The following is a 24,478-nucleotide window of genomic DNA, read 5'->3' on the forward strand; positions in this document are numbered from 1 at the left end:
GTTTACTCAATTGTATGGTATGTTTACAAGGAAGCAGTCTCGTTAATACGGAGAATTTTCCTTAATTGTTTTTAGTACAATGTTGCATATTCTTATATATTAAGACTACAAACCAAATGTTTATTAATAACACACCTTAATCATATGAGGAGAATGGAAAGTGGCGACGTTTGGTTCCGTCCAAGACACTTAAGTGGCGGTAGGTTCTGTCCCTCCTGGAGCCTTATGTGATGACTCTTTATCCTCTTATCCCGTGCAAAACGTCGTACTTTTCATTGTTCATGTGTGAGGGAGGTTGGGTTACTTCCCTTCACCAACGTTACTTGACTTAGTCTCTGTTATATATATATATAATATATATATGTATATCTCTTAAGAAGGTTTTCTACAAAGCCGTTTTTGATGTTGTAATGTCCACTGAATAACTGGTACGTTTAAAATATTTTGTAAGTATTATTATTTTTTTGCTTGGCAAAAGTTCTTTTCTGTTTTCTTTGATTTGCTTATTGATTGTTTTATTATACCCTTGCTTTGTATTGCTAGTTTGCTTCATTATAAAATGTAATTCTTTCGTTTTATAACCTGTGAAATTTTTTTTTAAATATTTACAAATATTGCAAAATAATTTTACTATCTATTATCATGTGTTTAATTTTTCTTTCATGGTTTTCATATATATGTAATGGCCATTTTTTAAATATTTATTTTTAAAACAAAAATTTGTTCTAGAAATTGGTTTCCCTTTGTGTTATATAACACAAAGGGAAACCAATTAATTCTATATATATATATTCTATATATATAGAATGTATATAATTTTGAGACAATAGAGTGACTTGAACTTGTGACCTGATGAGTCACAGACGCCTGTCTTAGCCGACTCAGCCACGGTGGTACAAAACTTGACCAACAAGAACTCTACGAAGTTCTCTGGGAGGTTCTCCAGAATCTCCCAGGGAATTAAAAAATTATTCTCTTTATATAATATATATATATATAATTTATTTTTAATGTGCATAAACATAAGTGTGAATGATTATTTAACTTTACACTGAATGTTTTGAATGTTTATGATCATTCACTTTCTGGTAACGTTGGAAATTATTTTCTCTTGAATGTGAATGATTACTTATCTCTCAGTGAATGTGTGATTAGTCATCTCCCAGTTAATGTGTGTCACTCCACATTCACATTCGTATGTATGATCTATTTACCGTCACTTTCGTGTGTATCTTCATCATCATCTTCAGCTGCGTCAGTATGATTATTCACCTTCACCTGTGGATGTATGATTCTTCAGTTCAACTGCGCGTGTATGATTATACAACTTTCACCTTCTTGTGTACATTGTGTGTGTGTGTGTGTGTTTGTTTATTCACCTTCACGAGATTGTGAATTTTCATTTTTCCCTTACCTGCATATGAATGATAATCATCTTCACCTGATTGTGAATGATTATACGTCTCTACCTTCATGTGCATGATCATTCAACGGCACATATGCCTGTATGGTTATTCATCATTCTAAAAGCATGGCGCTGGTTAGAGTCACAGAAGTATAATGAATATAACCACTGCCACTCTGGTCCAATTACCCAGGTATGGCTGTATTATTTTAAAATAGGTTTTGCAACATGTTATACATTTTACATTATTATTATTAATATTCCCATTAACATTCAAGGTTTTATAAACTGCTTGACACCTCCAGCATTTTGAAAGTGTAAAAAAATATGAATAATACAATTTTATACATGCGGGTTTTCGTATACATTTGTTTAACAAATAAAATTGTAAAATAAATCCTCGTTGGAACTAATAAAATAACAGTGAATATGATTTGTTTAGATAGTGATTATACTAACATTATTGCCTTATATTTTCAGCTCGTAGTAATGTCAACAGACAGTCGTATATTAGTAAGAAAAATTATTTTATTATTTGTGATTTGTGTAGAGTTTCTTGTGTTAATATACCTGTTGGTTATGTCCTTAGTGGTGTTAATATACCTGTTGTTGGTTATGTCCCTAGTGGTGTTAATATACCTGTTGGTTATGTCTTTAGTGGTGTTAATATACCTGTTGTTTATGTCCTTAGTGGTGTTAATATACCTGTTGGTTATGTCCTTAGTGGTGTTAATATACCTGTTGGTTATGTCTTTAGTGGTGTTAATATACCTGTTATGCCCTTAGTGGTGTTAATATACCTGTTGGTTATATCCTTAGTGGTGTTAATATACCTGTTGGTTATGTCCTTAGTGGTGTTAATATACCTGTTGTTTATGTCCTTAGTGGTGTTAATATACCTGTTGGTTATGTCCTTAGTGGTGTTAATATACCTGTTGGTTATGTCTTTAGTGGTGTTAATATACCTGTTATGCCCTTAGTGGTGTTAATATACCTGTTGGTTATATCCTTAGTGGTGTTAATATACCTGTTGGTTATGTCCTTAATGGTGTTAATATACCTGTTGGTTATGTCCTTAATGGTGTTAAAATACCTGTTGGTTATGCCCTTAGTGGTGTTAAAATACCTGTTGGTTATGTCCTTAATGGTGTTAATTTAACTGTTATCCCATAAGTAGTATTTACCTATCAGTGACTATGAGAGAGTTAGGTCTAGCTCTTTAAGCCCCACCTATTAACCTTGTTGTCCTGTCGCGTTATAATTTAACTTTTGTAGTTCGAATTTTTTGGTCGAATCTGGCCTCAAAATTGTGGATGGAGGTGGCTTCCACAACTACTTCTTTCAGCACATTTCACTTGTTGATTACACGTACTAAGAGATGCATTTGCATGTCCAGCTTCCACTTGGGTCTCCTTGTTTTACTTTCTCTAAATTTAAAGAGGCTGTCGTTGTCCACCTTGTCTGCTCCATATTCACATATGCTGTGATCATATTTTATTTGCTTTTTCTATCCTCTAATTAAGGCTGTGTGATTTAGTGCTTTAGCCTATCCTCATAGTTTAAGTCTCAAAGCTCTTTCACCAATCTTGTGTGTGTGTGTGTGTGTGTGTGTGTGTGTGTGTGTAGAGTCCATATCAGTGTTGCATATTCCATTATTGGTCTAGAAAATGTTACGTAGATTGCCTAAATCCTTATTTAGAATTCTAAACGATGATACCTGATATCAAGCTGTGATGATACCTGATCAACCAGGCTGTAATGACAACTGTTCAACCAGGCTGTGATACATACGTCAGGCTGCGAGCAGCCGCGTCCAACAGCCTGGTTGACCAGTCTAGCAACTAGGAGTCCTGGTCGGGGAACTGGGTTGCGGGGGCGTTGAGCCCCGAAATCATTTCAAAAAAATCTCATTTGCTGTCTTCCTCAACAGTCTCTTGATCTAACCAACTCCTGGAGCTCTGCTGCGAACTGAAATACCATAATGGAGTCAGTGGTCGCAAGCTCTGAGACATCTAATATTCTGTTTGTTTTTAAAACATCTGCTTAATTAGGGGGGAAAACACAGGTGTTTAGTGCTGCTGCTGCTGCTACTGCTGCTGCTGCTGGGTCGTCTGCTTATAAACTCCTGTTGGCTCTGTAATATACTGCGTTAAGTGGTGTTTGTTCGTCTTGTCCACCAGTTTTGCTTTCCATGTCTCATCGCCTCTATTGGAGGTCCTTGTTTATCTAGTCTGTTTCCCTGTTGTTAAAATCTACTTTTATTAGCGTGTTGGCTCTTGTCCCCCCCTTTGCCACTGTGGCTGCTTTTTACGTTACAATTTGGCAATTTCCGTTGCATTTGTCGTATTCTTGCCCCCATTGTTACTTTACCTGTTCGTTAACCCCCTATGTATATTACTTATGTTAACATTTTAATGTTCGTTATCAATATAGATGTTCTCGTTAATAGCTTAACGTTCTCCAGTTTTGTTCAATTTTCCTGTGTGTTTCCGTTATAGTGTGTTGTGCTAAGAACTTTTTTTTTAATAATTGTGAGCTTTTATTCTACTGATATGATTAAATTCCTCATAAAAAAGTTTGTGTACTCATATGTACTCATCTATTTGTGCCTGCGGGATCCATCCGCTTGTTTGCTAATGTTAATGACTTCTGATCTATTTATCTATCACATCAACTTCTGAGATTATGGAGTTAAATCTATTCTACAGCTTCCTTATTTACTTCATTCTATTTACTACTATATTAGGCAATATGAAAACTTTCTAACATCTCTCTATTATTCATCTGTTTCTCAAGTTTCCATTCATGTCCTTCTGTTAGATTAATATTCACTGTAATCACCTCATCTTTTTTTCCCCTCTGTAAAACCCCCTTAAGTGTTTTATATCTCTGTATATCTCTTGTAGCGACGTCAGGTCTAGTTCTTTCAGTTGTTCATCCTAATCCATCTCTCGTAATTCTGAGAACCAGCCTCGTTGCAAACCTCTAAACCATTATTTTTTTTTTTTAAGATGAGGCGGCACACTTTAAAGCTGGTCTTATATAGGGTGTGTGTGTGTGTGTGTGTGTGTGTGTGTGTGTGTGTGTGTGTGTGTGTGTGTGTGTGTGTTTGTTTGTTTTACTGACATGTTGTTTAATTATTAACGTGAGGCTGAACTCCATCAACTCTAATACAATGTTAACACTTTACCTACCTTCAGAGAGTCGACAACAGACACCGGAGGTGCCCCACAGCACCACTACTGAAGAAGGACAGGAGGTACTGTGAGTGTTCTCTCCATTTGGACACCTTTCTACACCCTACGTGTTACACACTTAACACCTTCCGCATCCTGTATGCATCCTCTCATTCCTGACCTTAATTCACACCCGATACAAATGTCACTAAATTCGCCTATTCCTTCCTGATTCGTCACTGTCACCCGTTCCTGACATTCGTATACATTCACTACGTATTACTCATTCTCCTTTTCACAAAGTTTCACTCAACGCAATGTTCAGTTTCACGTTCAGTCGGTTTAACTAGTTCGCTGTTCCAACTGAAGCGCCACTCAACGCAGTAGGAACAGCTTTCAATCCATTCCACATACCAGTGGCTGCTATCCTTTACATCACCTTTTCCAGCATACATGTAAGCCAGAAAGCTTAGAACCATTTATGCTAAGTTAATCATTCAGTTTAATGGCGCTCTGAAGTCGATATATATATATATATATATATATATATATATATATATATATATATATATATATATATATATATATATATATATATATTATATATGCTTAAGGCACAACTCTCCTAAACACGAGAGTGAAGTATACAACTGTGCTGGCTAGGGTTCGAGTCTCCTGGTGGGAAAGTGTTCTAAAGTTGTGTATATATATATATATATATATATATATATATATATATATATATATATATATATATGGTGATGTATTTTATGGCTCAGTTACCCTCAAGGTCAATGATGGAACAAACAAAACACACAGAGAGCCAAACTGAGACACGTGGAAAACATGACATGAAAAGTTTGTAAATCTTTTGTTGCTCTGGATAAATCACTGGAGACTTCGTTTTTACCTGTGCCTGTGTTTCTTTCTCTTCCTCCTTCTCCTCTCTCTTCTTCCTCCTCCCACCCTCTTTCTTCTTTCACATCTTCCTGTAAATAGCAACTGCCTCTTGTGGGCTACAAGCATTTTGCAGTTTGCTGTATTCATATGTTCTTGGGGGTTTTCTCACTCTTCCGATTTTTCTCCAGTAGACCCTCTTTATGCTATCTACCAATCATTCCTTCTCCTTCTCTCATACTGTTTCGCTCTTTTCTCATATATGGTCATCCTTCACTGTTTTAGAATGACTTTAAATATTTGCACTGTCTTAATTTAGGGATTGAATGTGAAATCAAAAGAACGGATATTTCTCCATTGCCACCCGCACATGCTTCGTTATATAATTCAGTGTAGATGTTGTTAGTTTAAACGATTTTGTGTGTGCGTGTGTGTGCGCGTGTGTGTGTGTGTGTGTGTGTTTCATTTAATATCACTGACGTGCGCACTCTAATGCTCTGTGTGTGTTGGGCGCCAGGGAGGTGGGATGGTGCTGGCGCCGAAGTGGGTAGTTAGACTATCAGCGAGCCTCGCCATCCTCGGGGGAGCCTTCCTCTTCTCCAGCGTCAGTGTGCTCACCAACAGCTTCGGTCAAGCCCAGCGCAGCTCCGATGGTCCCAATAAGACCACCGGTCTTATTTTTATGGCGTTTGGCTGTAAGTTTGGAGCTCATTTATTTGGCGCCTTTTTCGAGTCTCTGCTGTGTGTTTTTTTTTTCTCTTGAGTCTTTCTTCTATCTTGCTGTGGTCATTTCTATATATTATAGTGTTTCTATAGAAGCACTATTTTCTATAGTGTTTCTTTCAATCTAGCTCTGTTCTTGAGTGTTTGTGTTTCTTCAGTATTGCTACTTCTAACTTCCTGTGTTTTCGTATCTTCCTTTCTCTCTCGCTCTACTCTTCTTCACTTATTTAATAACAATGTAGCATGGTATGAATCCCAATGTATACAATGCATTCCCACTAATGTGTAAATGAAACCAATATAACTATTTTTGTTCCAGGGTAGAAAGTGCTATCTTCTGATTACATACGCCTCCAAAGTATAGAAAACGGGTTTGAGTTTGCCGTGAATTTTGCGTCAGCTCAGGGAAGACGTCTTGAAAATATCTAAAGACTGCAGACTCGCTGCCTAGCGCTGTCACACATAGTTTGATGAGTCGGCAGCCTTCAGGTACCTCTCCGACGTCTTCCCTAAATTGTCTTGGGTAACGCTGAAAGCTGTTATTCCCCTCTGACGACGGCAATTAATAACGGTAACGTTATTAATATCTTACTACTAACGTTATCGTGTCGGCGCAGGTTTGTCGATCCTGGTGTCGCTGGGCCTGGCCTACTACGGCTGCAGGAAGCGCAAGAAGAAGGAGGAAGATGAAGTGAGCGACAGCGGCCGAGTGGTGAGCTTCGCCCCGGCCATCTCCACCACGGCCGACATGTTCCCGTGGCCTTCCACTCCCTCCTCCCACCACAACCCATCCGGCTCGCCCTACAGCACGCCGGCTGCGGGCCAGCCACCGTCCTACCCTGGACCTCAGGTCGGGGAAACACCCCACTACTCGAAGCACAAAAAGGGAGCCGCTAAGGACAGAGCCGGCCACTCCCCCAAGGCGTCCCCCGGTGCTAACGGACTCCAGGAAAAGGTCGAGCTTCCGATAGTGTGTCTGCCTCCTCCACCTCCTCCGACGACGTCGTCCTCAGACCCCGGCCCCTCACACGCGTCCTAGAGTCTCGGTGTGAGGAAGACGGTGCTATACTCCAGCGTCCAGACTAGCCTTCTCAATCTCTCTCAACTGGGAATTTTCTTACACATAAATTTTGTATTGCATGTAATATGTATATTCTTCTATATCTTGGACACATTTGTTAATCTTTGTTGAATCTGAATATCATTTCGTATATATATATATATATATATATATATATATATATATATATATATATATATATATATATATATATATATATATATAATATATATATATATAATTACATTGAAAACAATAACAATGAATCATAGAGTGCTTCAACTAGCATCATTAAGGAACACAGTGAGAGTGGATGACAGATAGACTAAGAAAGTTTCCCCCTTGAAGCTAACGATTGATTTTCTCGAGAATGGAACCCACACGACTTGGCTAACTTTCTGTTACGTATTTGTTGCTGGGTGAAGAGAGGCATCAGGTGCTTGAAAAGGTTCCCACATATCAGTAAATGAGGCCGTTTATCAGTAAATAATTCAGTAAATGAGAAAGCTTAGATAATTCTAAGCTCAAATTGTTCTGAGCTTAATTGATTCTACCCATCAACTGTTCATATTATAACACTAATGAATATATGGATATACACTAAATAACTTCGTTTCATGTTAATATGAGTGACCAATTACAAATAGCTATTGTGTAGTTTTTGACTCGATTTAAATTCACAGAATACGACAAACTGGTTAGCCAGTTTTAGAACTGTCCACACTGGCCATGGGCACAAGGTATGTTTGAAGTAAATAAATAATTTAGCAGGCCTAGGTGATATCTCATTAATTATCCTGTTTACCACATGGTAAACTCAGTTAAATTTATTATAGTAGTTTACCGTTCTGGAGCAGTAATGACTCGGCGGTTTGACCTCGTATATATATAATTTATCAGTAATTTATATCTAGTTGGATTAAGATGATTTGTATTAACGATAAAAACAATTCAAGTTAAAACGGAATTAACTCTCCCCGGACTCGGGATATTGGTCAAAGTTTTTCTCAAGAAAATGTTTACCCGCCAAAATCAAATCTTGGAGCCCAGTGACCACGTGAGTCCTTCATATATTTGTATTTCTCACCATGTGTCCTGTGTCTGCTGACCTGAGTCACTCCAGATGAATTGTTGCTGTTTTCATCGAGGTTCTTTGCATATCAAAGTTACATCTTATACTTAGAGACATATATATATATATATATATATATATATATATATATATATATATATATATATATATATATATATATATATATATAATATGTTGTACCTAATAGCAAAACCACACGAACTGGCCTACTATGCACGGCCTGATTTGTCTAATAAGCCACGTTATCCTGAAATTATACTTTTTTCAAAAAATTTCATTGTGAAATGTTAAAGCTTTCTATTATATTATACATGCTATTTTTTAATTGGAGTTAAAACTAACTTAGAAATATGACCTAACCTAAACTAACATAACTAACTCAGTAATTCATGTTCCTAGTTTGATATAAAAAATATTAATTCAAATAAACCAATTAGATTTGTTTTTAAATAACGGAAAATCACTTTGCCTGTTAGGAAAATCGAGCTTTGCATACTAGGCCAAGTAGTGCGTTCTGGCTATTAGATACGACATATGTTATATATATATATATATATATATATATATATATATATATATATATATATATATATATATATATATATATATATCCATACAACATTTTATAAATAATAAATGAATCCATACTACAAATATGCAAATTTAGACTTGCGTAGTAACTTGTTCTCTCTGATAAATGTTGAATAGAACAGTAAGCAGCAGTGTAGATAGAGAAGCATTCAGATCTCCGCGGACGAGTGCTTCAGTCTCAACCTTCAGCTAAAAGCCAAAATTTTGTATCTGAAAACATTCCAGTTTTATTTTATATGAGATAGTTTTAATATTCTTCCAAGTACCTAAACCCATTTTCTAAATGACAGTCTTTCTTATTCATGCCTAACAGATACGTATGTTTTAAGAATACAGAAATTTATGATAGGAATATATATATATATATATATATATATATATATATATATATATATATATATATATATATATAATATATATATCTCATATTTTATATTTTTCAGTAAAATTGCATTTATACAATTTAACAATCTGGTAATAAGAGCATTTATCCAAGTACAATTTGTTGGTGAGAAGTTTTAAACAGAGGAGCCTGGAATGCAGCATTTGATATATTTGGTTAATTGTGCATGCTTGAGAATAGCGAATATCAACGCCTTTGTATAGTGTAACTATTCCGAGCAGAGTTATTGTGCTTGATAGTAGAGCATCTATAGCACTATAATTCCCTTCAGTCGTCCTCAGCTTGGTGAAACATCCTCTCCTCCTCCTTTTATGCCTTTAGAATAAAAAAACATTGATGAACAACCTATTTATGAAGATATCAAAGGGACTGCAGCCAAACTTTTTGTTCCACACCGTACGCTTATTGTGCAATAGTGATAAACTGCAATGGCAACAGTGGGGTGGTGGTGGGGGGGGGGGGGGGGAAATCGATGCTTATCGGTCTCTGACTGACGGGACTGATATGAGAGCCCGCCAGTGCAACGTCGTATGGTCGATCATGTTGGCCTGTGTTGAAAGGACATGTCTATTCAAAGTTGCAATTTCATTACGGATTATGAATAGTATTTGGTATATATGTGTTAAATGTTGGGGTTTTTTGAGTGTTATTTATATTCTACTTTACAATATATATATATAGATATATAGATATATATATGTATATATATATATATATATATATATATATATATATAATATATAATATTGATATTGCAAATTAGAATCATTATTAATATATTTTCTGGTGTCTCCTTTGGTATATAATTTTAGGTGTTAAGAAAGCTCCGCAGCGACATTTTTCCTGCAGGAAAGTTTTGATCAAAAAAGATTTCAATAGAGAACAATTTTCTTCCATTACTTGAAGAAAGAATATTTGGAAAAACAAACACACACACACACACACGCACAAACACACACACACACACATATATATATATATATATATATATATATATATATATATATATATATATATATATATATATATATATATATATATATATATATGCGAACAAGCCTGAATGGTCCCCAGGACAATATGCAACTGAAAACTCAATAATATATATATAAAATCATGAGTTCTAATAAGATGAAATATGAACATGAACTCCATAGACTTTAGTAGGAAATCGATTTTACGTCAAGGAAAATAAGAGTCTTGGGTAATGAATGGTCGTATCTCTATGAGCGAGGACACAGGTGCCAAATGTAGCTGCTTGGTCACACGCTCGTCGTCTTTATGGTGTTGTATATTTGGTTGACAGTAGAGTGCGATGCGGACTTGACAATTGTCGCGTGTTACATCGTCGTGTAGACCTTTTCGACACGAAGTGGCACAGGTGAGCCGCATGCTGAATATGTTGTCACGAACAGTTGTGTATAATGTATTATTGCATGAAGAACAGTGTATGGTGCTGCTCACTGTTATACATTATGATTAGAATGCAAAATGAAGCACAGTATGAGAGGACGCATGCAGCTCCATTCTTGTCCCTTGCTGTGTCATATGAGGTGAGCAATGCAGTGTCATACGGGGCTCCTATGCAGTGTCATATGAGGTTCCAATGCAATGTCATATGAGGCTTCCTTGCAGTGTCATATGAGGCTTCCATGCAGTGTCATATGAGGTTCCAATGCAATGTCATATGAGGCTTCCTTGCAGTGTCATATGAGGCTTCCATGCAGTGTCATATGAGGCTTCCATGCTGTGTTATATGAGGCTTCTATGCAGTGTCATATGAGGCTTCCATGCAGTGTCATATGAGGCTTCCATGCAGTGTCATATGAGGCTTCCATGCAGTGTCATATGAGGCTTCCATGCAGTGTCATATGAGGCTTCCATGCAGTGTCATATGAGGCTTCCATGCAGTGTCATATGAGGCTCCCGTGCAGTGTCATATGAGGCTTCCATGCAGTGTCATATGAGGGTCCTATTTAGTGTCACATGAGGCTTCCAGTGTCATATGAGGTATTCCATACAATGTTATATGAAATGTCACATATAATGTCATATGAGGAGTCAGATGTGGTGTCACATGGCGTTCCCCTATACAATGTTGCATGAATTATCCCATGCAGTCATATGAAGTGTCCCATGCAGTCATATGAAGTGTCCCATGCAGTGTCATTTGAGGTGCAACTTAGGCACTATATGATATTTCAGTTGCAGTGCAACCTGTCCTCTCATCTAATACGTCGTATTTTTTACGGAATCAACCAATCTTTTCAAAGTGTGACACATTCGTGATAACTTAAGGGTTAGGAGGGTTGATTGGGTTCGTATGTTTCTGGTTAGGTCAAACAGTTGTGTTTATTACGGAGTGAGGCTAATTGAGGGTATGGGCACACTAATGCCAGGTGACTTGACATATGAGGTGTTGCCTTAGACACGATTTGCAGGGGCCACATACCTGAATGCAAAGATGCCACATGGGCGGCCAAACTAGGTGCCTATGTAGTTTATAATCAGCTACATGTACACGTGTATATGTAGCCTCATGAAGTGTAATATGAGGCACTTACTAAATGCTACTTGCCTCACCAGGTAATGAAAGCAGTGCCCTAAGTTGCCACCTTGTGAGGGGAAAGGGAGTAGGTTGATCTGTCAGATTTGGGGAAGGTTTGTCAAGTGTAATAGGGATTTCTAGGATTATTTGGTTACCTTAAAGGACCAAATTAAATTGGTTGTTCTCTCTGTCTATGAGACTCACCATGACTGATATTTTTCTAACAAAAATGTTTAGGTTAAGGCGAAAAATACGGAGCTATTATGAATTACCAATAATGTTAACTTGGTTATTGATTCTACTTTGATACCTTTTGATACTCTTCACATGTGGCGTGAAATTTAACATTTGATTAAGCTCACGATAACAATATGGTGTTTTGCTGCTCTTTATGTTTATCAACAGCTCTTTGTTTTATCAGACGCCATTTTGGTAGTAAGATAACACACACATAAATCACTTGTCATTACTATACGTTCAATTGTAATATTTTGTCGCGTGACTTTGTAATCTATTTATCATTGTTGAGACATGAATTTGTCTGTAATAATGATAGCGATTATTGCTGGTACTTCAACAGTGACATAAGATTTGTATGTTCTACAAAAGCAAAAATTATCTGTAAGCACATTTGTGTTCGGTATACTTATAAGAACATTTTAATATTAGTGGAAATTGTCAATCACATTTCAATGATATAGATATACATTTTTTTCCTCTCAGAGATGGAAATATTTTCTGAATACTGACATAGGATAACTGGACTTGTGGTTCTGTTGTACATAACTATGATAATCCATTCGGGTACCAAATGCCTTGTCTGGATCTTGGCCTTTTTCAGCTTGACTGAATATTTGCCACTGTCTTCTCTGAAGAATCCATGTCGATTTAGGGAGATTCAAATAACATATGAATGTTAAAAATGGTCTGTATGTATGGATGTATGAGGTGTGTGTATGTATGTATACATGAATGTATATATGCATTCAGCCAATGTACATGCAACCAATGGAAAATATGATTCCATTTCTTAAGTGTGTTTAGATATGGTATGGATATTGATCATTAATATATTGATCATTAATATATTGATCATTAATATGTCGGCAAATCAACTGAGTTGTCTTTGTATGCCGGTGAGATATTGACCCGTTTAACACTTCTGAAATATATTGATCTTTCACGTTATTGGATGTTTTAACATGATTTAATACTTTGTTAGGAATAATGTTATGGAAGAACATACGATGACGACCTCGGTGAGAGTTACAGATGAGAACAGAATTTGTGAGAAGAACACAATGAACAGATTATAATACTATTATCATCTGCTGCTTTCTCATCTACATCATGTCTTGTTTAAGTTCAAATATTCTTAGAATAACAATCTTAATGTTTCGTCAGCAGTATTATAAGATTTTAATCCCATTGGAAAATTGTATTTTATAAATTTGTTCTAATTATTAGTGTGTCATTGATGGTTGAAATTGATCACATTATTACAGTCTCAGACTCTAGCTCACACACACACACACACACACACACACACACACACACACACACACACACACACACACACACACAGCTTGGGGGGCCTCGCAGTTGAGTGGACAGCTTTCTGAGCTCGTAGTCTTATGGGCCCGGGTTCTATCTCCAGCAGAGGCAGAAACAAATGGGCAAAGTTTCTTTCACCCTGGTGCACCTGTTCATCTAGCAGTTAATAGGTACCTGGGAGTTAGAAAGCTGCTATGGGCGGCTTCCTGGGAATGTGTGCGCACGCGCATGTGTAAGAGAATATATGTTGTATACATAATAGAGGAAAAATAAATTGGTTAGTAAGGCGGGGCCCAGGAGCTAATAGGTCGATTCTGCAGATACAAATAGTAAAATACATATAGTAAACACAAACACACACATATACGAGTATTTTACGTTTTTTCACGTGTAAACATAACTACATTTGCAGCCCAATAAATCCTATATTATTCCAATAATGTATATTTTGTTCAGCTCACATGATAGAGTAGCAGTTGCAAGCTGTTGCCTTAATTGTAGACTTATATAAGACGGTGAATAATATTAATAAATTTTCACAAAAAAATCCTTATTTAAAACTCCCTATTATCTAATTCATAAGTTAGGGATATCAGATCTGTATATTTAATGTGCAGTTATATAATGTATACATAAAGTATATTGCTACTACTGGAACTACTAATAAGATTAATAATATTAACAATATGAAGAAGAATGACAAAACCAGTTGGAGCTATGAGAAGGATTCGAACTTGTTGCACTCTGGACACTCCCTAGTACTTGCTCTAAACCACTGGATCAGAATATAAGTAATGTGAGAAACCTTGATTTGGTATCAGGTCGCTGCCTTGATCATGACCCCTAAGAGTATACAGTTGTATCACAGATTACATTACTTATAGCGCATCGTGGTCCAGTGGTTTAAGGCGTGTGCGGGTTCGAATCCACCTTATGGCCCCAACTGCTTTTCTCATTAATGCGACTTTCTCATTTGTGCGACTTCTTTGTATAATAATAATAATGGTGAGGATAATAATAATGTCCATATCTATATAAGAGAATGTCCGTCCGAGGCTAGAGACCAGACGCTTAGGGTCAGCAACAATAAACTTTGCAGGATTAGTAGTGGTTTTATCAGGAGTGTCATGGGGAGGGGGTGTTGCCCCCCGTGCCACTACGAAAGGGGGTTGATACGTCCCCCCTCTCTCTCTCTCTCTCTCTCTCTCTCTCTCTCTCTCTCTCTCTCTCTCTCTCTCTCTCTCTCTCTCTCTCTCTCTCTCCGCCCCAGCACTCTACACAGAGTCAGCAGGGCGTTAAGGCGCTATCTCCACCCTGAAAGTCTCTCAACACCTTGTAGTGAAAGCAGGCGGCGTCTCCCTCCAACATCAAAGCCTTGACGCTCAGCCTATTTTTGTTTGACGCGACATATATTAAAAATAGTGTGATATTGTTGCAAGGTGCATCGTGTGAGTGGAAGGGGAGTGTGTGTGTGTGTGTGTCTGTGTGTGTCTGTGTGTCTGTGTGTGTCTGTGTCTGTGTGTGTCTGTGTGTGTGTGTGTGTGTGTGTGTGTGTGTGTGTGTGTGTGTGTGTACATATTCCATCCATATCAATGATATATCCATATTTTTCTCGTGCTAAATTTTATAACATTATTATTATTATTATTATTATTATTATAGGTAGTAGTAGAAGCATAATAGTAAAAGTAATAGCAGTTGCAGTAGTAGAAGCATTGTTATTGGGTATTTGCATTATTGACAATATTATTGCTTTTATTTCTTGGTGGCGCCACACGCCTTCCCAGATCTGGACATGTAAGACCCGGAGGCCAGGCTTCTCTGCTCACACCTTCCACAAAATACTAAGGCAACTTCCACCACAAGGCTTTTGTCGCACTCTGATATAAGGCTTCAATGTTCCTTCTCTTCAATGCCGCAACTGTAATGAATTGCATTCGCGTTTCAACACAAGACATATGGCTGCGCTTGTGATTGTCGTCCCCCCCCCTCTCCCCCACACACAGGATTCGGAGTAGAGGAAAAAAACTTAAATTAGTCAGCTTTTTTCCACAAATGGACTGTTCATTTTCGTCGCCGTAACCGCTCGACGCTCAAGAACTGCGGCATGTATCTTGAGGTGCTTTTTGAGGATATTTAAATATGTTTTATATATATACTTTGATTTGCTTTTTGTGTTAGACATATATTTTAGTATTTGTGATTTTTGTTAGTTCTGGGTTCCCTATAAACCTTATACAACCTCATAACCCCCCACACATGACTACTCACATAACCCCATTACACTCCCTCAACCTCGTAATCCTCTCATAGCCAGATAAACTAGGACTAGAGTAGACATGATAACTACGTACAAGATACTAATGGGGGATTATTGACAAAGTAGATATAGAAACAATGTTCCAATTAATGAACAACAGATCAATATAAATGTAAACTGGAAACACAGATGAGCCACAGAGATGTCGGAAAGAACTTCTTCGCTCTTAAAGAGTCATAAATAAGCGAAACGTATTACATGAGCAAGCTCTCGAAGCCAATTCGATACACACAGAAATCACAATAGCGTGATGCATCAAATGAATTTCAACTCTTTTGACCATGTAGTAGCTCAGTCGATAAGGGCAGCGTCTGGGATGATATCGGACGTAGGTTCGAATCCTCGTCTCGGCCCTTGTGGATTTGTCCAATTCGATAGTTTTAAACGTAACTACAGCAAGAAAAACGAGTGAAAAAAGTCACTGCACTGAACTAATAATGGTCGGAAGACAGGGGCTTAAAATCAGATTCTCAACCATGCAGCCACCACTAGGTGAGTACATTTTATAATACTCACAGTACACCCAATCGCACAACTCTGAATGCAAATGTCTTTTAAGGGAATTCTTAATTACATTCACATATTGGTATGAGTAATTTCATTAACACTTTTACGATTCACCTGCATTGTTATCGCTCTCCTGCAGCTGCTCTCCTAATGGGTCGAATTTCACAAAGTAAATTGAATATATATATATATATATATATATATATATATATATATATATATATATATATATATATATATATATATATATATATATATAATATATATATTTATATATATATATATATATATATATATATAATATATATATTTATATATATATATATATATATATAATATATATATTTATATATATATATATATATAATATATATATTTATATATATATATATATATATATATATAATATATATATATATATATATATATATATATATATATATATATATATATATATATATATATGTTTCATTGAATATGACCGCATATTCTGTATTTATTATTTTCTGGTTTAGGGCTTCTATCCCTCTAACTATTTTCTTAGCATCAGGGCTTAATTGAAATAGGAGTTCTCCAAAACTCATTTTCGTACTTTTAAGGTGAAGAAAAGAAGTGATTTACTATAGAGTGTATTAGACTTATTTGAATAATTTGCACGACGTTTCGAACCTCCATGGTTCATTCTCAAGTGAACAGATCTTACAATACTAGTTGATTTTATACCCGCATTAGGTCAGGTGATAATACAATGAAGGTGAAAACATGGGGGGATACATAAGGGATAAACATAGGGGCTGCAGAAGGCTTATTGGCCCATACGAGGCATCTCCTATCTAAACACAAAGATTAATCCAGTGTAATAGCCAATTACACTGGATTAATCTTTGTGTTTAGATAGGAGATGCCTCGTATGGGCCAATAAGCCTTCTGCAGCCCCTATGTTTATCCCTTATGTATCCCCCCATGTTTTCACCTTCATTGTATTATCACCTGACCTAATGCGGGTATAAAATCAACTAGTATTGTAAGATCTGTTCACTTGAGAATGAACCATGGAGGTTCGAAACGTCGTACAAATTATACAAATAAGTGTAATACACTCTATAGTAAATCACTTCTTTTCTTCACCTTAAAAGTACGAAAATGAGTTTTGGAGAACTCCTATTTCAATTAAGCCCTGATGCTAAGAAAATAGAGGGATAGAAGCCCTAAACCAGAAAATAATAAATACAGAATATGCGGTCATATTCAATGAAACATGTTTGAAAGAAAACCTGCTGCCAGTATACACCAATATATATATATATATATATATATATATATATATATATATATATATATATATATATATTTATATATATATATATTTATATATATATATATTTATATATATATATATTTATATATATATATATTTATATATATATATATTTATATATATATATATTTATATATATATATATTTATATATATATATATATATATATATATATATATATATATTTATATATATATATATATATATATATATATATATATATATATATTTACTGGTGAATAATCACAATGAAAAATAACAGATTGCTGAACGCGTTTTCTGCTCGAGTACAAGCCATCTTCAGAGCAGAACAGATGTATATATTCCCTTCATAGAAGATTTATTCTTTATAAGAACATAATAAGCTCAGAATTATTGAAGGTTTTTGCGGCCACCGCAAGAGCTATTGCGGCCACCACAAGAGCTATTGCGGCTACCACAAGAGCTGTTGCGGCCACCACAAGAGCTGTTGCGGCCACCACAAGAGCTGTTGCGGCCACCACAAGAGCTGTTGCGGCCACCACAAGAGCTGTTGCGGCCACCACAAGAGCTGTTGCGGCCACCACAAGAGCTGTTGCGGCCACCACAAGAGCTGTTGCGGCCACCACAAGAGCTGTTGCGGCCACCACAAGAGTCATTGCGGCCACCACAAGAGTCATTGCGGCCACCATAAGAGTCATTGCGGCCACCACAAGAGCTGTTGCGGCCACCACAAGAGCTGTTGCGGCCACCACAAGAGCTGTTGCGGCCACCACAAGAGTCATTGCGGCCACCACAAGAGTCATTGCGGCCACCACAAGAGTCATTGCGGCCACCACAAGAGTCATTGCGGCCACCATAAGAGTCATTGCGGCCACCATAAGAGTCATTGCGGCCACCATAAGAGTCATTGCGGCCACCATAAGAGTCATTGCGGCCACCATAAGAGTCATTGCGGCCACCATAAGAGTCATTGCGGCCACCATAAGAGTCATTGCGGCCACCACAAGAGCTGTTGCGGCCACCACAAGAGCTGTTGCGGCCACCACAAGAGCTGTTGCGGCCACCACAAGAGCTGTTGCGGCCACCACAAGAGCTGTTGCGGCCACCACAAGAGTCATTGCGGCCACCACAAGAGTCATTGCGGCCACCACAAGAGTCATTGCGGCCACCACAAGAGTCATTGCGGCCACCACAAGAGTCATTGCGGCCACCACAAGAGTCATTGCGGCCACCACAAGAGTCATTGCGGCCACCACAAGAGTCATTGCGGCCACCACAAGAGTCATTGCGGCCACCACAAGAGTCATTGCGGCCACCACAAGAGTCATTGCGGCCACCACAAGAGTCATTGCGGCCACCACAAGAGTCATTGCGGCCACCACAAGAGTCATTGCGGCCACCACAAGAGCTGTTGCACCCACCAAACAAGTGGCTTTGCTTTTGTCCTGAATATTGTTCTGGACTAAAGGGTCACTTTCGGTATATGTATAAATATATACACACATGAGCACCAGAGAACACCTTTGTGTAGCATCCCTTGTGCAGCTCATCAGCAGAAAATTAAAGGATCAGAAGCTCCTAAAAGATTACAGAGAGAGAGAGAGTCAAATTATATAATTACACGAAGTATGAGAGAGATATAAGCCTGGAGGGAAGATGATCAAAGTGTGATAGATTTTTATCTTTAAAATATGCTGATAAAGCGAGGGTACCAGAGCTCTCAGTAACACACTAGACAACCAGTACCCCTTACACATTACTCCAGTAATTCCCTATAATTCTACACCCAGTACCCCTTACACATTACTCCAGTAATTCCCTATAATTCTACACCCAGTATCCCTTACACATTACTCCAGTAATTCCCTATAATTCTACACCCAGTATCCCTTACACATTACTCCAGCAATTCCCTATAATTCTACACCCAGTATCCCTTACACATTACTCCAGTAATTCCCTATAATTCTACACCCAGTACCCCTTACACATTACTCCAGTAATTCCCTATAATTCTACACCCAGTATCCCTTACACATTACTCCAGTAATTCCCTATAATTCTACACCCAGTACCCCTTACACATTACTCCAGTAATTCCCTATAATTCTACACCCAGTATCCCTTACACATTACTCCAGTAATTCCCTATAATTCAACACCCAGTATCCCTTACACATTACTCCAGTAATTCCCTATAATTCTACACCCAGTATCCCTTACACATTACTCCAGTAATTCCCTATAATTCTACACCCAGTACCCCTTACACATTACTCCAGTAATTCCCTATAATTCTACACCCAGTACCCCTTACACATTACTCCAGTAATTCCCTATAATTCTACACCCAGTATCCCTGGTATTTGTCTCAACGCCTCCTTCTCCCATTACCCATTATAACTTGTTTACCCTGATTTTTTTTGTTTGCCTGGGTCGCCACATGTCGTCTACTGCACCTCGTGACTGACACTATTCCCTATTGTATTCATTTTTAACTACGTAGTAATACGCTGCCCCATTACATTCAGCCTTAGCCCCATAATGCCACACTATCCCATTATTCAGCCTTAGCCCCATAATGCCACACTATCCCATTATATTCAGCCTTAGCCCCATAATGCCACACTATCCCATTATATTCAGCCTTAGCCCCATAATGCCACACTATCCCATTATATTCAGCCTTAGCCCCATAATGCCACACTATCCCATTATATTCAGCCTTAGCCCCATAATACCACATCGCCACGAATATTCCCAACCGCTTTCTCCTCACACTGCTCACCCCTCCCCACTCCCCCCCCCCCCCCCTCATCCTAACGATGAGGTTATCTTGAGATGATTTCGGGGCTTTTTTAGTGTCCCCGCGGCCCGGTCCTCGACCAGGCCTCCACCCCCAGGAAGCAGCCCGTGACAGCTGCTTCCTGGGGGTGGATGGGTTTAACCCATAACACATCCTCGTATTCCCTTACCCTCCCCTCCCATTGACTAATGTCCCAATAGGCACGAATACGCCCACTCGTACTCGTGCCTATTGGCTACTGCTACTGTGAACCACTACCAAACTATCAGGTTTGGGAATTGCAACTTTACGAAACCTCGTAAGCGTTACGAATTACGAACCTCGTTAGAGGCTCGGAGTTCACTTAATGAATGTAAACCATGAAGGTGTAATTGGGTAAAGATGTACAGGTTTCGTTGGTGATTGATGAGCCTATAATACCTCCCATTGCCCCCAAGTTTACTCAGCTCAGCAGTTGACTGTGCTGACATCTAGCGGGGTGATTATGCAGCCGGGCTTCGCGAACGACCAGAGAATTTTCCACTCCGAGCGAACTGGATTCTCCTCCTTGTTTTCATTAAAAGTTTGTGAACGTGTGGGAGTCCTGGTCGACGACCGGGCCGTGGGGACGCTAAGCCCCGGAAGCACCTCAAGGTAAGGGGTACCGTGCAAATGTTTTCTCTGCGCTGACGGACTGCTTGGAGTCCACCAGACGCAGTCACGGCTCACTGAAGAGGTCACGGGAAGCTGAAGAATTTGTTCTAACCAAAACAAGGGTCATGGGACAAATGGGCCCTCTCCCTCTTCCCCCATTTATCTTCCCCCTAGATGAGCTATGTGAGCTCTAGAACTCTAGGACTAACGATAGAGAACTGGGTTTAGCTCTAAAATTCTCTGATTCGCGCTAAGAGCTTCGTGGAGATCATTAGAACTCTATGGATTTCGCGATTTCACCCTTCCTAGTCTCTCGGAAAGCAGATCTTACCCCAGGGATCGTCGGCCACCACCATTCTTATCCCTACCATTAACCCCAATCACCCCCCACACACCCCAACAAAACCCCATACACCAATCTCTACCTCGCCACAACTTCAATCCATTCTGCATTACCCCCTCGGCGCTGCGAACTAACCCCATCAAACCCAATGTCCTCCTTTTTTCTCTTCGCCCCGGGAACCCATCTGGCCAGAGTGATCACCGCGAGTGAAGGCTACAATCTTGACAGGAGTGAAATGGGTTCGGGAAGTGGGAAGAGAGGCATTAAACGACAATGAGGGGAGGAACAGTGAGTAAAAGAGGGGACAAGAGGAAGGGGATAGAAAACGAATGGGCGGAAGAGACTGGAAGAGGAGGAGGAGGACAATAGTTGTACTTCAGAGGGAGAAAAGTCAGAAGTGAAAATTCAGGATGAAACAGGATGAAACGAAGAAGACACAGGATGAGACGAAGAAGAGACAGGATGAGACGAAGAAGAGAAAGGACAAGAATGCTGAGGAGCTGTAGAGGAGAAGGAATAAAGAAGTAAAGATAATGATCAGGATCATCATACCACTCAACATCATAATTAAGAAAAATAATGATTAAGACTTTGCCAATGATAACCCTATTAACAATAATACCCTCCAAAAATAAGTAGTGTGCCAAAGAACAACATAATCCATGGAAGTAATTGGTGGTAATTGGGAGAAATGCTCCAAAAATCTTACCAAACTCATTGATAAATTGTCAAAACCACTCGAATAACAATCGTGAAGGCAACTGGGTATGATTAAGTGAAACATGCACCTATGTTCTCCACAGTAGCTTCCTGACGTAAATTGGTATTGATATGGAGAGAGAGAGAGAGAGTGAGAGAGAGAGAGAGAGAGGGGAAGAGGGTCTCTCTCTCTCTCTCTCTCTCTCTCTCTCTCTCTCTCTCTCTCTCTCTCTCTCTCTCTCTCTCTCTTTCGGGGAAAGCGAGAACCTGCACACTCTGATCTGGTCATCAAGAAGAGAGCACTTGATGATTTCATGGAAGGATTTGCATTTTTATAGCAATTTTATGCCTGCGTGGGAGCCTGCAGATATTACGTGTATACAATAGTCTCTCGAGCAGCTAGGAAAATTTTCCCTAGGTTGAAATTTTTAAGACAACTGGAGTAACAGCTCATATTGATTGTGGCTGGGACAGTAGGTGTGGTGTAAACTGGTAGTTTCTCTCCTGGTCTTGTAAATGGTAGGACGTATCTAAATATAACCTGGATGATGATATTTGAATGAGTGTGTTTTATATGTAGTGCTTCGGCTATGCTTAATATTTTCTTATCATTGTATCTGTCGATTATTTCGTAGATGCTGGTCAGGAAAGCTCTGGTGATGGTCTGGTTATATTTAAATAATGTGATCTTTGATAAGGCCTATGTTAATTGTATGTTGCCAAGAGAAAGAGCTATTGTTTTCTTGCCAATATACTGAAATCTTTGGTGCTGACAGTCCCCCAAGTGGTCATATATATAGGCATAGACTCCGTCTCTTTCGTGGAGTTTTGTTTAACATCGGAAGAGTTCTTCATGATCAGGTTTGACGGCAAAGTAAAACTTAAGCAGCCAACACAAGGCTCATACTAATTTTTGGAATTGTGTGTGTGTGTGTGTGTGTGTGTGTGTGTGTGTGTGTGTGTGTGTGTGTGTGTGTGTGTGTGTGTGTGTGTGTACTCATCTAGTTGTACTCACCTAGTTATGCTTGCGGGGGTTGAGCTCTGGCTCTTCGGTCCCGCCTCTCAACTGTCAATCAACTGGTACACAGATTCCTGAGTCTACTGGGCTCTATCATATCTACATTTGAAACTGTGTATGGAGTCAGCCTCCACCACATCACTGCCTAATGCATTCCACCTGTTAACTACTCTGACATTGAAAAAGTTCTTTCTAAACATTTTTGGCTCGTTTGGGTACTCAGTTTCCACCTGTGTCCCCTTGTTCACGTACCACCCGAGTTAAACAGTTTATCTTTATCTACCCTGCCAATTCCTCTGAGAATTTTGTAAGTAGTAATCATGTCTCCCCTTATTCTTCTGTCTTCCAGTGTCGTGAGGTGCATTTCTCGCAGCCTTTCCTCGTAACTCACGCCTCTTAGTTCTGGGACTAGCCTAGTGGCATACCTCTGAACTTTTTCAAGCTTCGCCTTGTGCTTGACAAGGTACGGGCTCCATGCTGGGGCCGCATACTCCAGGATTGGTCTTACATATGTGGTATACAAGGTTCTGAATTATTCCTTACACAGGTTCCTGAAGGCAGTTCTGATGTTAGCCAGACTCGCATATGCTGCAGATGTTATTCTTTTTATGTGGGCTTCAGGAGACAGGTTTGGTGTGATATCAACTCTCAGATCATTCTCTGTCCGTTTCATGAAGGACTTCATCCCCCATTCGGTATCCTGTGTCTGGCCTCCTGTTTCCACCGCCTAGTTTCATTACCTTACATTTACTCGGGTTGAACCTTAGTAGCCATTTGTTGGACCATTCATTCAGTCTGTGTAGGTCATCTTTGTGTGTATATATATATATATATATATATATATATATATATATATATATATATATATATATATATATATATATATATATATATATATAGGTTCCGCGTTAAACGATGAACCAGCTAAACACTACGGAAAGGAAATTTAGTTTTCAAGACCTGCAGAATACACGGCCTCAATGTGGAAGGCTGGACGCAATGTTCCACTGTTACCAAGGGCGTTCGGCCCCGTCTCTCTCCGACTGGGATGCAAATGCCTCGAGTTAATTCCCCATATGGACGGTTTTGTCTCAAGGAATCCTCATTCTCCCTCTTAACAAGTCCAAGAGAAGGGAGGGAGGGAGAGGAGGACAATGCTCTCAGAGGCCTTGGAGGGGTGATGGGGGGGGGGGAACCTACAAGGGACTGGAAGTCTTTTCAAGCTGTTGTTAGTTTGGTGTTGAGAAACGAAGGAGTTTAAACTTGGTGATATTTGAAAAGGACAAATGTTAGTGTTTGGGATTTTTTCCTAATTTTTTTAAGTGTTAACATTCTTTCCTATATACATTACATTGGTGTGTTCAGTTGAAGAGAGAGAGAGAGAGAGAGAGAGAGAGAGAGA

General features: G+C 38.6%; 2 protein-coding genes across 2 annotated transcripts in view; one reads left to right on the plus strand and one right to left on the minus strand.

The window, feature by feature from the left end:
• LOC123762278 (uncharacterized) overlaps window positions 1–7,414 on the plus strand; it is a 53,727-nt gene extending 46,313 nt beyond the window's left edge. The window contains exons 12-15 of the mRNA XM_045748702.2: window positions 1,886–1,918; window positions 4,606–4,664; window positions 5,996–6,173; window positions 6,819–7,414. Coding sequence (XP_045604658.2) covers window positions 1,886–1,918; window positions 4,606–4,664; window positions 5,996–6,173; window positions 6,819–7,240 — 692 coding nt within the window. The 3' untranslated portion in view covers window positions 7,241–7,414. The remainder of the gene's footprint in view (window positions 1–1,885; window positions 1,919–4,605; window positions 4,665–5,995; window positions 6,174–6,818) is intronic.
• Window positions 7,415–17,967: 10,553 nt separating this feature from the next.
• LOC138366389 (loricrin-like) lies at window positions 17,968–20,853 on the minus strand. Its single transcript, XM_069327433.1, has 2 exons — window positions 20,804–20,853; window positions 17,968–18,985 (listed from the first exon to the last, which is right to left on the minus strand). Exons 1-2 carry the CDS (start codon window positions 20,851–20,853, stop codon window positions 17,968–17,970), a joined length of 1,068 nt encoding a protein of 355 aa, XP_069183534.1.
• Between the last annotated feature and the right edge of the window lie 3,625 nt (window positions 20,854–24,478).

This window comes from Procambarus clarkii, chromosome 2 (genome assembly GCF_040958095.1).
Source record: "Procambarus clarkii isolate CNS0578487 chromosome 2, FALCON_Pclarkii_2.0, whole genome shotgun sequence".
Taxonomy (NCBI): Eukaryota; Metazoa; Arthropoda; class Malacostraca; order Decapoda; family Cambaridae; genus Procambarus; species Procambarus clarkii.